The 12,311-nt window shown below is 52.8% G+C and overlaps 5 protein-coding genes across 5 annotated transcripts; 2 read left to right on the forward strand and 3 right to left on the reverse strand.

Annotated features, from left to right (window-relative positions):
• Nucleotides 1-145: 145 nt before the first annotated feature.
• On the reverse strand, nt 146-998 carry BDW74DRAFT_37644 (Erg28 family protein). Its single transcript, XM_073732645.1, has 2 exons — nt 612-998; nt 146-561 (listed from the first exon to the last, which is right to left on the reverse strand). The coding sequence occupies exons 1-2, from the start codon at nt 672-674 to the stop codon at nt 199-201; spliced, it is 426 nt and encodes a 141-aa protein (XP_073582406.1). The 5' UTR covers nt 675-998; the 3' UTR covers nt 146-198.
• BDW74DRAFT_155968 (ketoreductase) lies at nt 610-2,267 on the forward strand. The gene is made up of 2 exons (XM_073724934.1): nt 610-1,075; nt 1,129-2,267. The coding sequence occupies exons 1-2, from the start codon at nt 899-901 to the stop codon at nt 1,990-1,992; spliced, it is 1,041 nt and encodes a 346-aa protein (XP_073582407.1). The 5' UTR covers nt 610-898; the 3' UTR covers nt 1,993-2,267.
• Nucleotides 2,268-3,935: 1,668 nt separating this feature from the next.
• BDW74DRAFT_37590 (sugar porter family MFS transporter) lies at nt 3,936-6,426 on the forward strand. Its single transcript, XM_073732643.1, has 3 exons — nt 3,936-4,667; nt 4,724-5,689; nt 5,746-6,426. Exons 1-3 carry the CDS (start codon nt 4,463-4,465, stop codon nt 6,261-6,263), a joined length of 1,689 nt encoding a protein of 562 aa, XP_073582408.1. The 5' UTR covers nt 3,936-4,462; the 3' UTR covers nt 6,264-6,426.
• Nucleotides 6,427-6,805: 379 nt separating this feature from the next.
• BDW74DRAFT_37637 (Zn(II)2Cys6 transcription factor) lies at nt 6,806-9,917 on the reverse strand. Its single transcript, XM_073732644.1, has 3 exons — nt 8,953-9,917; nt 7,732-8,903; nt 6,806-7,677 (listed from the first exon to the last, which is right to left on the reverse strand). The coding sequence occupies exons 1-3, from the start codon at nt 9,589-9,591 to the stop codon at nt 7,335-7,337; spliced, it is 2,154 nt and encodes a 717-aa protein (XP_073582409.1). The 5' UTR covers nt 9,592-9,917; the 3' UTR covers nt 6,806-7,334.
• An 869-nt stretch (nt 9,918-10,786) lies between these two features.
• Nucleotides 10,787-12,210, reverse strand: BDW74DRAFT_38096 (uncharacterized protein). The gene is made up of 3 exons (XM_073732647.1): nt 11,602-12,210; nt 11,406-11,533; nt 10,787-11,145 (listed from the first exon to the last, which is right to left on the reverse strand). The coding sequence occupies exons 1-3, from the start codon at nt 11,988-11,990 to the stop codon at nt 10,922-10,924; spliced, it is 741 nt and encodes a 246-aa protein (XP_073582410.1). The 5' UTR covers nt 11,991-12,210; the 3' UTR covers nt 10,787-10,921.
• Nucleotides 12,211-12,311: the final 101 nt, after the last annotated feature.

Raw genomic sequence — 12,311 nt, forward strand, 5'->3', positions numbered from 1 at the left:
ACCGCTTGGAGAAGAGCTTTCGTGTTTTGACCTCTACTATCCCTGGGATCGTCGACGATTTGTTCTGCTGTCGTAATCTATATGTGAAGTGAATAGTTTGGGAGTTGCCCAGATTAACATTATGTAAACCGTATCCTTTGCCTATCTTCATTGCTAGTTGCCACTATTATAATCCATTTTGCCCATCTGCTCCATAGTTTACAGTCCAAGATACGCATCGCGCTGCGTCAAGATCCATGCCAGACTGCCCGACGCGACTATCAACGGGAACACAAAGCGACCCTTGAGCTGCGCGCTCCCGTATACCATCCACTCCATGACGAAATGAAACAGGGCGATGCCAAACGTCCACGCCGCAAGGTCGTATACCGCAGGGTTCGTGATGTTGTAGGCAGCGGAGAAGCGAATGACGGCGGAGAGGAAAGTCCAGGTGCCAAAGATTCGAGAGGAATGAGGGTTGGTGTGCGAACTGCCATCAGCTAGGCGGCCATTGTAGAGCTCGGAGGTGTAGGATTTAGAGAAGTAAGCTTGGACGCTGTTCGCTGCGGAGACGACAGAGACCTAGCATTGTTAGCTCGATGGTTTCGATAAGCGGAAGTGATGGCGCCTACCAGAGCGAGCCACTTGGGGAGAAGGCCGTCGAAGGGAGGGAGATATGTCAGAAGCTGATCCATGTTGGCGGTAGAGTTGATTATGGGATTGTTCGTATGAATTGGAAACTTGGTGTTGAACTCCTTTTCCCCAGCTGAAGCTTCGATTGTTGAATCCCGATCTGGTCTAGTGCGGGACCCCGTGATCCGGAGTTTAGGCAATTATTTGGCGTGCAAGTTCCCCAACGATTGGGAGATCAGGACATCGCACGTCGCCTTCTTTACGGAACGACAGGACATTGCTCGCCATGGATTACTTGAAGGATATCTCGTCGTCGCTGTCAGACTGGGAGTACAACTTTGCTCCTGGCTGGCAAAGCGTGGCGGCCTCGGTGCTGCTCGCCGCTGGAGGCTGGTTTGTTGTCTCCCGAGTTTGGACCTTCCTAAGGGTCTTGACCAGTCTGTTCGTTCTTCCCGGAAAGTCGGTACGTTGACATCAGCATACTCGATGGCTCCGCCTCAGTATTGACGATCACAGCTCCGCTCATTCGGTCCTAAGGGTAGCTGGGCGATTGTTACAGGTGCATCGGATGGCCTGGGCAAGGAATTCGCCCTCCAGATCGCTCGCGCTGGATACAACATCGTCCTCGTTTCACGAACAGCCTCCAAGCTGACCGCCTTGTCCGATGAGATTACGTCCAAATACCCCTCGGTGCAGACCAAGACGCTGGCCATGGACTTTGGCCGCAACGACGATGAGGACTACGAGAAGTTGAAGGCTCTAGTGGGCGATCTGGATGTAGCTATCTTGATCAACAACGTCGGAAAAAGCCACAGCATTCCTGTCCCTTTCGCTCTGACTCCCGAGGACGAGATGGCGGGCATCATTACCATCAACTGTACGGGCACTCTGCGCGTTACACAGCTGGTTGTCCCTGGCATGACCCAGCGCAAGCGGGGATTGATTCTGACCATGGGCTCTTTCGGCGGTCTCCTTCCCTCTCCTCTTCTTGCTACCTACTCCGGAAGCAAGGCGTTCCTCCAGCAATGGTCCAGTTCTCTTGGTTCGGAACTCCAGCCGTACGGAATCACTGTCGAGCTGGTGCAGGCCTATCTCATTACCTCTGCCATGTCCAAGATCCGCAAGACCAGTGCCCTGATCCCCAACCCCCGCGCGTTCGTCAAGGCGACCTTATCCAAGATCGGAAACAATGGCGGTTCCCCCGGATATGCATACAGCTCCTCTCCGTACTGGAGTCATGGACTGGTGGCATATCTTGCAACATGCGTGGCCAACCCCATGAGCATGACAATTGCAAACCAGATCAAGGGCATGCATGAGGGCATTCGCAAGCGGGCTCTGCGCAAGGCAGAGCGTGAGAATGCGAAGAAGAGCACCTGAGGTATGAAGATATCATCATTGTCCTCTCGAGGTTCCAGGGTCATGTTGTGTTTGTCTGAAGCAAGGCAAACCAAGGAAAACAACATGCGAAGAACGTATGAGACATAATTTGAGACGTTACGTCAGTGATGAATCTCATGATGGATGCAGTTTTAGAGCATGGACCCAGTTGCAAACGGTGAAGCAGGCGCTCTGATAATTTCCTTTAAGCACTCGAAGAAACATGAGACACAATTGTATTGAAACGATAATCATCTCCTGATTCATTTCCTGGTAGTATGAGTATGGAGTACTGCGACAGCAAAGCCACGAGTCCAACGGCAAATCATAGCCACCCACGATGCTTTGCTGATCATGCTTGACAGCAGATGCTACGTAGTCATACGACGCTCCAAGTCGCAGCAACATGAGTCGGGACACTGAGTCGACTGACATGACACGATGTATGCCTAGCGAACCAATCAGCGCGCAAAGTCTTCGAGTCGCAGATGCCGTGCGTCCAGACCTTGGTGTTTCCTGTCAAGTCCCAAAGAAGAAAGTCAACCGGAATATGTTTGTTAATAGAATGCTGGCCTATAGCACGGCCTGCGCCTAGGTTCCCGTAAACAATCCCGTAAACATGCCGAAGCCGTGAATTATCGGCCCGGCTTCGATAGTACGACGCCCCTTTCGGCATCAGGCAGAGGCCAAGGCGCAAGCCTCGATATCGCTTCTATACAGAGCATAGAATCTCTCGGCTATAACAGTACTTTCTCTGGGAGAAACAGTTGTCCTTGGCGGCTCTTGTGTGTTCTTGGACTACGTATGCCAGGGATAATTTTCTTATCAATCTCTGCCTCTGCCATGCCTTGCCTGTAACGTACATAATTATCGGGTGTAAACTCCGACGTTATTCCACGATGGATGGTGGGCCCAGCTGTGCCTTGCACGGTTTTCACCGAGACCGAAAGCGACTAGAGATGTGGGCCTTGGAACGAGATCAGCGAGCGATTCCGGCCAAGGCTTGGTTGAGGTAATTTGGACGCTGATTCAGGTGCAAGATCGATAAGATTTCATGGGCTCTTGGTCGTACTTGATGTTGCTGGTTGCTCGTAGACAGAACATTAACAGCTGGAATATAGTCTGTATAGTATGAATCATCGAAGTGACCACCGCATACTGCACTGAGAGTCAAGACAAGTTTCTGAGAACGTGCAATTTCTTCGAGTGGCCCGAGACAAGAACACCAAAACCGGCGCCAAGTGGAACTGGCCCACTAATCGGTGAGGTTTTCTGAGCGAGTGCAGAATTTTCCCAGCCGAATCGGCACACCGAGACCGGTTTTGCGTGAATCCCGAGTAGTTCGGCGTGCCGAATTGGTCGGCTCGGGACCTCACCGCAGGACCAAAGCCGTATCAGACATCGGGGTGCTGCCATCCGTCCTCCAGCCTGCAAAGTATATTAACCTTGAGAGACGCTGCTTTGCGCGGGTTTGACCTGCAGCAGATTTCCAACTTCTGTGCAACTCAGTTGAGCCAACTTTCCCAGTGTTTGTGATCGCCAGGAGAAAATTCTTCTTGCGGTCCACAGCGTGCGGATCAGCCGAATCCGTGATAATTCCTGGTCGAATCCACATTTAGAAACTTGTCGCGCTGCCTGGGCGCCATGAAAACAGAAAACAGTCCGTAATCATAGTCCAGCCCAGGCCGTAAGGGTAATTCCCGTAGATTAGCCGTCGAATCACCGTCGTCGAGCCCGAACGACGCCCTCGCCTTCGAGAATCTTCAGCGCTGAGAGAGTAAGGTAGTGCGAGGGCCCCAGGGCCCAGGTCCGCACAGCCAGACGGAGGCGATTGTCACAGTGTCACCAGGAAAAACGCGACACGGTCAGCTGATGACTCGCGGTTTTTGCATCCCCATCGGGACGAGTCTGAAGCAGTAGTCAAGGCTCAAGCCAGCATCGTCATCGCCTCTCCCATACTCTCCCACTCAGGCACTCACCCCCTTCCCCACCACTCCCCCCACCGAATCTCCAGGGAAGCATCAAAGAATTCTCCTCATCTGCCGAACCACACGCCTGCTTCCCCTTTCGAGTGCTCCGGCGCCCGCAAAGATCCGGGCCCCCGTCTGTTTTTCCCGTGGGTTCCCCAATCTTGGGCTGGGAGCCGATTGCCGTTGCGCGATGGCTGCGTTCATTCGCCCGCACGCCCCCCGGAGGCGTTACAGAGTAGGCAGTGTTGACGAGAATTAATTGTCTCGCTAAATCGGTTGTCCGGGTTGACGTCGTTTCTCGTCTCGCGTGGTTTTGTCTTGTCAAATCTCGTCCCTGTATTCCCCGGCCTCATACTCCGTATCTCCATATATAATCCCCCTCCGCCCTCCCACGTCCCAGATTTTCTCCCTTGCGTCTCCTCCCTCTTTTCAATCCTCCCTTGTCACCCCCTTCACCCTCTCAGTCTTCTCACATCACATCAAGTGGGAATACCTTCATCATGGGTGTCGATCTCAAGGGCCTCTTCAAGCCTAAGGCTGAGCAGCAAGAGCACTCCCAGGCCACCACGCCTTCTCGATCCGACTCGACTGCGGAGAAGGACAATGGCATCATCGACGACAGCCCCGTCAAGTACCTGACATGGCGATCATTCATCCTGGGTGTCGTCGTGTCTATGGGTGGTTTCATCTTCGGTTACTCTACTGGTTCGTCTTCTCCGCATCCTCTATGGTATTACTCCCTCTGACTGGTCTTTGTATAGGTCAAATCTCCGGTTTCACTACCATGGAAGATTTCAAGATGCGTTTCGCCGAGCGCCAGCCCAACGGCGAGTACACTTTTAGCAACGTCCGTAACGGTCTCATTGTCGGTCTTCTCTGTATCGGAACCATGATCGGTGCCCTCGTTGCCGCCCCCATCGCAGACCGCATTGGCCGCAAGTACTCCATGTCCCTGTGGTCCATCATCCACATCGTCGGTATCATCATCCAGATCGCCACCGACTCCAACTGGGTCCAGATTGCTATGGGCCGTTGGGTCGCCGGTCTTGGTGTCGGTGCCCTTTCCAGCGTTGTCCCCATGTACCAGTCCGAGGCTGCTCCTCGTCAGGTCCGTGGTGCTATGGTCTCCGCGTTCCAGCTTTTCGTCGCCTTCGGTATCTTCATCTCTTACCTCATCAACTACGGTACCGAGTCCATCAAATCCACTGCCTCGTGGCGTATCGTCATGGGCATTGGTTTCGCCTGGCCTCTGATTCTCGGTCTCGGTGCTCTCTTCCTCCCCGAGTCCCCCCGTTACGCCTACCGTCTTGGCCGCGTCGACGAGGCCCGCAACGTCATGGCTAAGCTCTACGGTGTTGAGAATAACCACCGCGTCGTTGTCCAGGAAATGAAAGACATGAAGGACAAACTTGAGGAGGAGCGCGCTGCTGGTGTTGCCCCCTGGCACGAGGTTGTCACTGGCCCCCGCATGCTTTACCGTACCCTTCTCGGTATCGCTCTGCAGTCCCTGCAGCAGCTGTCTGGCGCCAACTTCATCTTCTACTACGGAAACTCCATCTTCACCTCCACCGGTCTCAACAACTCCTACGTCACCCAGATCATCCTCGGTGCCGTCAACTTCGGTATGACCCTGCCTGGTCTGTACATCGTTGAGCACTTCGGTCGTCGCGCTAGTCTGATGGTCGGTGGTGCCTGGATGGCCATCTGCTTCTACATTTGGGCTTCCGGTAAGAAACAACCTTTATCCACAATCCACTCAAACACCCACTAACAATTTCCACAGTCGGCCACTTCGCTCTCGACCAAGCCAACCCCCAGAACACCCCTAAGGCCGGAAGTGCCATGATCGTCTTCACTTGCTTCTTCATCGCCGGTTTCGCCACAACCTGGGGTCCCATCGTCTGGTCCATCTGCTCCGAGATGTACCCCAACCGCAGCCGCGCGACCAGCATCGGTATCGCCACCTGCGCCAACTGGACCTGGAACTTCCTGATCTCCTTCTTCACCCCCTTCATCTCCTCCTCTATCGACTTCGCTTACGGCTACGTCTTTGCCTCGTGCTGCGTCGTCGGCGTCCTCGTCGTCTTCTTCTTTGTCAACGAGACCCAGGGCCGTACCCTTGAGGAAGTCGACACCATGTACGTTCTCCACGTTGTCCCCTGGAAGTCTGCTTCTTGGGTTCCTGATGAGAGCATCGTCCGCGATCTCCACCCTGGCTCCGACGTCAACAAGACTGAGGGCCATGGGCAAGCCGAGCACGGCGAGGAGAGCAGGCCTGAGCCTCTTGAGATCCGCGAGTAAGCGTCTCGTCTCATTATGCCAAAATATGGTTCGAAGCAAAGCAAAGCTTCTTATGTATGGTATGATCTGATATGATGCCGCTCTCGATCTTGTTTATGAAGAGACGGTGTGAGGAAGAAAGAAATAATTGCACTTGCACATAGACTTGCATTCTGGGGTTTCGGTTGAATTTTTTTCTCTCTTGGGTCTGCGTTTGTATATTGCGTTTATGCATATACGTATGCATTTGCTTATATCACTTTTATTTTGCATTGGGCTGGACAGCTTAGATTAGATGATGTGATGGACTTGACTACGTACCTCAGTCCTCATTATATACTTGAATATCAGTGTTGATTCACTACTCTATATTTCTTCCTCTTTCCTTTATGCTTCAGTACAAAAGAAATCCTTGGTTGTCGTTGATACTTGAAAGAAGTCCTTCTGTCAATGTAGGAGGCCCTCAATGCAAATGACAGACGATATGCGACATAAGGAAAATGTAACGATTGTGGTTCCTTCATCCAAACACTTCTTGCTTCTCCACACGGGTCAGAGTACTCTCCTGTATCCGCTGATCCTTCACAAGCGCGCTGAATGAATGGACGTGGACGTGGGCCAAAACATCTTAGTTCCAGCTCCAGCTCCAGCTGCCAGAAAAGCGCCATGTCCGTGACGCGGTAGTCATGTAAGTCACGAGCTCTGAAAAGGCCCAGGTAGCTTGACAACGACCATTTCGAGTTACGCCGACTCATTGAGCCAGCTGGATCTTTAGGTTGCTTCTGCACCGTCTCGTCTAGTCAAGTTCGGGTGACGGACCAACCCTTGTATCCAGACCGACCGGCTCAGTGGCACATGGATATGCACGAAGCCCGGAAGCTGTCGCTTCTGCAGGCTCAAATAAGGGATGAAGTTGTGGGTAGGCAATCTAAGTCATACTGCTCGCCCATCTGACCCAAAGTCAAGGAGCAAGGAGCGACTGGCGTAGTCCACTCTCGCACCTAATCAAACCCCCTAGATAGCTCGATGCTGCTTTGCATAGGACACATCGGGTATCATTCCCATCAATAAACAGACGACCTTTCCTCGCCATCACCCAACAAACGGCGCCGAAGTCGGCGAAGGCGCAAGCAGAAGAAAAAGACTATCCCACCCATCCCAGGGCACAGAAGCCGGTGAAAGCCAGTTCTGCGGCTGCAGACGGGCGAGTAGGGACTCCGTGAAGAACTCCATGGGCGAGTGGGGGAAACCTCCTGTTGGGGTGGTGGGTGTGAGGAGACCGCCGTTCATGGTTGGGGTCATGGTCACACTCATGCTTATGTTCATGTTCATGTTTGGGTGTGGGCTTGCGTCGATCGGGGACATCAGGTGCTGCGGCTGTTGGAGGTGTGCTTGTGGCTGGCGGTATTGGGGGGTCTTTGAGCATGCGGTGTCGCTGTTGCGGTAGGGTCAGATTATGCTAGGTTCATGGGACGGGAGAATCACTTACATTATCTGACGCAGTACAGGAACGGCCTTGCTGCAGAAGTTACTCCTGTTTGAAAGAGCAGCAAAGACATTAAGAGACTTCCAAAGGAGCTCTTTGATTTCAGTCGCCTCGTACGCGTTCTCCGGGTACATCAGCATGACGCAGAGAATGACCGCCGCGTGGAAGGCGTGAAAGCTGCCCCGGTTACTGTTGTACCATTTATAGGATGCGAACTGCGGTGATTCGTGGAGGGTTTGGTAGATGGTCAGCGATGTTTTTGCAGACGCTAGGCATTTTGCTCGAGCGGCGCATGTCTCTGTCGTGATCTCGCCTTGGAGGTACCGGCAAAACGCGGGGCGGAGCAGAAGGAGGAGGAGCTGGTGGATGTAGCTGTAAAGAATGTTCAAGTTGGCAAGATGGTGGACAGGAAGGGACTCGAGGTCCGGCTCAAGCTGGTAGCGTTTCTCGCACATTTCGTGCACGGAGAGAATCTCAACCTCTAGCTGCGCCGGGGTATACCTGGGCGGGAAGCTGAAGAGGGTCTCGCAAATCATGGACCAGACGTTGTGGAGACGTGACTGCAGGAGGAGATACGTCATTTGGGTTGGGCGCGGCGTGATGAGCTCAGAGGCTGTGCCAGTAAGAAGGTCCACGTCATTCACGTCCATAGGGAGCTTTGTGCGCATTGTTGCCAGGCCGGGATTTGAAATGCCATATGCATTGTTGTGGGTGTTATATAGCATGGTCAGTCCTGCCCATGCGCGGCGTCGTTCCTCCCGCTCTATTGGTCCGAGAGCAAACCGTTCAGGGTCGACGTGGCAGCCCATTGATGTGGCAACGTGGTGAGTCAAGCCAAGCAGTGTCCAGGTTGGCAGTCCTCTATGGAGTCGTGCGTAGTTGATCAGAATAAGGGACTGGAGAGAGTTGATGGAATGTCGGGAAAGAATGCCGTCCGCTGATAGACACCGCAAAGCAGCAGAGCAATAGCGAGATGATAGGGCTTTGACGTTGCGGATGACGGTCCTCTCCCGTCCCAGGTCCGAGAGCAGGGGATCGTCGTCGTGGAGGGCAGTAACGGCAATGCCGAGAATGATGAACAAAAGAGAAATCCATGCAGTGGATACACTGTTCGGGTCGTGACAGAACTGTTGGTACTCGGCTTCAAATGTGAGATCGTGGAGAATATGAAATAGCTAGGTATGTTAGCTTTTCCTTTGACCAGATAGCAGAATGAGGGCCTACAGGAGAGAAGACACGGAAGTAAACATCCTTCAGTGTATCGCAATATCGACTCGGTGGAAGAATGGCGAGTATTTCTTCTCTTGATGTAACACCCCCAGCCAAAGGAATGCAAGAGTCGTCGTCATCGTCCGGCATATCAGAGTTGATTTCAGGGAGAGAATCGCCAGAGGAGCTTGTAGGATGTACTGAGTTCCACTGTGACGCCAATGGTTGGTACCGTACGTATCCCGACGCAAAAGTCTGCAGAGTCCCGACGCTATTCAGCATTGGGCTTCTGGGATATGATGTAGGCCCGAGCCCAATTGGACTGTCCAGTTCGGAAAAGCTCCCCGTCAGGCTAGTAGGTGATACAAGTGGTGAGTTTGAGCCGCCGGAATATGAGCCAACTTGTCTTTGAAGCATGTACTCTAGATTACGTATTCGGGCAAGTAATTCAGCCTGGACAGCGGCGTCTCCAGTCGAAGTACTTTCTGAAGACAATCTCGGTTGGCCGAGGTATACGCAGTCTTCTGCGCCCAGCCCCCGACGGACACAGGTTTGGCAAGGGCGGCCATCACGAGAGCAACGGATCTTTCTCGTTCGACACGCCTGGCAACTAATTGGGAGTCGCTTGCCAGTTGAACGAGAGGAAGGAGTCATAGCGTCGTGCAAAGTCAATTCAGAAAAGGCAAGTCTAGTTAGAAGAGAAAGATTAACGTGTAGAAGGGCGAGATAGAAGGCCAAAAGACTCAGCACGTATCATAGATTGTAATTGATGTTGGATATTGAATAGAGAAACTCCTGTGGGGGACAGCGAGGCTCTTTTAACTTTGATCCATGGCGACTAACAGGGACTGCTTCAGGCTAACAATTGCATGTATGTTTTAGTCAACGAAAGCCCCGATAGGTATCCAGCTATCACTCAACGGATAGTTAGTACGTCGGGCCATGAGATTTGAAATTATTTCCTAATTCAGCCAGTCCGGGCCTCTAGTGTAGGCAGTTCTGAGCACGTAAGGACAGCAGAGTGGGTGTATAGCACGATGATCTGCATGTCTCGCTTGCATTAGGGAACAAATGTTTCACGAATGCTGCTGCATCCGTCGATCCGCTAGATCCCACGTTGCCTGCCATCTTGCCACGCGAGAAGGACATGGGACGGCATGGCAAACTATTGGCGACGGCTTCGATCACCGGCCAATGTGGCGTGAGGTACCGGATCCCTGGGTCTCAGGACGTGTTTCCCCGACTCCCTAGCAGGGATAAACTTTCAGGCTACATCGTGTGGCCGTGGTGCATGCCAATAGCAATGGTCATAGAGATGGGGCACAAGAGGTCAAAACGCTGACGATCTCTCCCTGCAAATGTTGGAGTCGGAAACAGCAGATGAACTGCTTCTCGTAGACGGTCAGACCTGAACCGGTCTTTCGGCCGGGGAAGGGTCCATGGATCAGAGTTGCCAGCCATGTCAGATTAAGTGTGGAGTCTTTCGAATAATGAATGATTCCATACATGGCATTTCAGCCATCAAGACCGGGAGACTCGAATTTTCGGATATCAAAGTGGCACATTTGCCCATAAAAACCATTGTTTCACACGTGAGTAAATTATTTGGAACCGGTCAAAGGGACCGGAACCTGGAGATCTCGCGAAAAAGTGCCCCAAGTACTACTCCATGTGGGCAACTCGCTATTCTCCGCTGCAACTGTCAAATCCTATGACACCTTCAGTCCTTTTAAGCGGCTGTGGGGCGGCCGCCGAGATGCCGAGACAAAGCCCAAACCACTTTGAGAAAGAGAAGAACCAAAGATAAAGAAAGCAATCGCGACAGGCTTCAGGCTTCAGCTCTCTGAAAGCTGGTGGAGTAGAGTGGTGCGAGTGCGACTGATTATAGTCTAGGTCGTGAGTCCAATGCCGGCCACCAGAGCGCTGAGGCGACAGAGGTCCTGTTCCGGCGGCCGAGTCGGGGAAGACTCGATGATGACAGATTCTAGAAGGGCAATCGAAGGAAAGCGAAGCGAGAGCACGAGATGATTGGCAAATTGCTGACATGAGAGCAAGCAGATTGGGTGCACTGCGCGTGATCTCCGCCCCTCTGACGCATGCCTGGCAAACCATTGTCTGCTAGCGCATCGGCAATGCAGGAGACAGTATGTACTTCTGCAAATCCTCCATAATTTATAATCCTGCGATGGATTGGCACGATGCAATTCACTATGAGAATTAGAGTTGGACCAAGGATGCACGAGATTGAGGTTATGAATGGTTTATTGTTGAATTGACCAACCGTCATCCATAAGGCTACTCCGTTGAATCAGGGGGCGAGAGGAGCGGGACCGCGATTGAAAGAAGAGGCCTGAACGCAGAGAGCCCCATGTCTCAGGAGTACTCTGTATCCATTGTTCACCGTATCCTTTCTCGCAAACCCGTGGCGATGGACCGTGGTCGGGTGATAATTCCTGGGGGGAGCGTACTCCGGAAGTTTCCCAGGGGGAGCTCAGGGACAGCGAGGGCCAGAGCCATGGTAGCCAGCAGTGTCAGTGTCGTTGTCCATGGAACAAGCCGTGGTGACCCGCCGGTTTCCACTTCTAAACAAACAACACTGTTGCAACAGCCGTCAGCGGGAGCAGAGACCAAGGCAGAAGGTAGTTGAACAAGACGAAGACTCACGGCGAGGCCCAGAAATTGCCCGAAAGAGTCTGGTGATGGACGGGCGCCGGGCACCCAGTCAGCCTCATTCTTTGTCTTTGTAAGTTTTCATGGCCACGGAAGAAAGAGGGCGAAAGAGAGTTATAAGGTGGAGGCGTCGTCTTCGACTCGAGGTCTCGAGGTGGTTGCGAAGTAACGTCGTACGGTGTACCAGATACCTGAGAGTTGACTTGTGTTGAGAAAGTCGAGTTGAGCTGAGCCATCACGAGGCTTCCAGATTCCCGATCCACGTGGGTTCCCTTCCTTCCCTTTGCCTTCTCATCAGCATCTTCGTCTTTCTTCCTTGCCGTCGCATCGCATCGCATCATCAAGTGCATCTGCTTCATCGTCCAGACCCTGATCGGCTTCATCTGGCTATGATCTGCCGCTATATCTGCTCGATTATATCCATCGCGTCATAGGCACAAACAACAGCGCTAGGCTTGCTGGTGCCCCTCTTCCCTCTTCCCTCAGCCCCAGCCTCGAACGCTGATATCATTCTTCCATCTTCCCTCGATCTTCCCTCCTCAACTTGCTTTTTCTACTGGCTTCTCGCACCTGCGTTGCCCCGTTTCAAATCTCTGCCTTGCGCCCGAATTCTCCGAGTCTGCTTGCTATTGGCCTTTTTTGTTGCAGCCTCCGCTGCTGCTGCACTCGATCAGCATTGACTCAGCCTTGCTACCCCACCCTCC

The sequence above is a fragment of the Aspergillus multicolor genome, assembly GCF_047715735.1.
Source record: "Aspergillus multicolor strain CBS 133.54 unplaced genomic scaffold BDW74scaffold_18, whole genome shotgun sequence".
NCBI classification, from domain to species: Eukaryota; Fungi; Ascomycota; class Eurotiomycetes; order Eurotiales; family Aspergillaceae; genus Aspergillus; species Aspergillus multicolor.

Coding starts and splice junctions, on each gene's coding strand:
- BDW74DRAFT_37590 (XM_073732643.1), top strand. CDS start 4,463: ATGGGTGTCGATCTCAAGGGCCTCTTCAAGCCTAAGGCTGAGCAGCAA. Junction 4,668..4,723: donor CATCTTCGGTTACTCTACTG/GTTCGTCTTCTC, acceptor GTCTTTGTATAG/GTCAAATCTCCGGTTTCACT. Junction 5,690..5,745: donor CTTCTACATTTGGGCTTCCG/GTAAGAAACAAC, acceptor CAATTTCCACAG/TCGGCCACTTCGCTCTCGAC.
- BDW74DRAFT_37637 (XM_073732644.1), bottom strand. CDS start 9,591: ATGACTCCTTCCTCTCGTTCAACTGGCAAGCGACTCCCAATTAGTTGC. Junction 8,904..8,952: donor ACTTCCGTGTCTTCTCTCCT/GTAGGCCCTCAT, acceptor TAACATACCTAG/CTATTTCATATTCTCCACGA. Junction 7,678..7,731: donor CCTGTACTGCGTCAGATAAT/GTAAGTGATTCT, acceptor CTACCGCAACAG/CGACACCGCATGCTCAAAGA.
- BDW74DRAFT_37644 (XM_073732645.1), bottom strand. CDS start 674: ATGGATCAGCTTCTGACATATCTCCCTCCCTTCGACGGCCTTCTCCCC. Junction 562..611: donor TCCCCAAGTGGCTCGCTCTG/GTAGGCGCCATC, acceptor TAACAATGCTAG/GTCTCTGTCGTCTCCGCAGC.
- BDW74DRAFT_38096 (XM_073732647.1), bottom strand. CDS start 11,990: ATGAAGCCGATCAGGGTCTGGACGATGAAGCAGATGCACTTGATGATG. Junction 11,534..11,601: donor GGCAATTTCTGGGCCTCGCC/GTGAGTCTTCGT, acceptor CTGTTGCAACAG/TGTTGTTTGTTTAGAAGTGG. Junction 11,146..11,405: donor CCCCCTGGGAAACTTCCGGA/GTACGCTCCCCC, acceptor TAATTCTCATAG/TGAATTGCATCGTGCCAATC.
- BDW74DRAFT_155968 (XM_073724934.1), top strand. CDS start 899: ATGGATTACTTGAAGGATATCTCGTCGTCGCTGTCAGACTGGGAGTAC. Junction 1,076..1,128: donor TCGTTCTTCCCGGAAAGTCG/GTACGTTGACAT, acceptor TGACGATCACAG/CTCCGCTCATTCGGTCCTAA.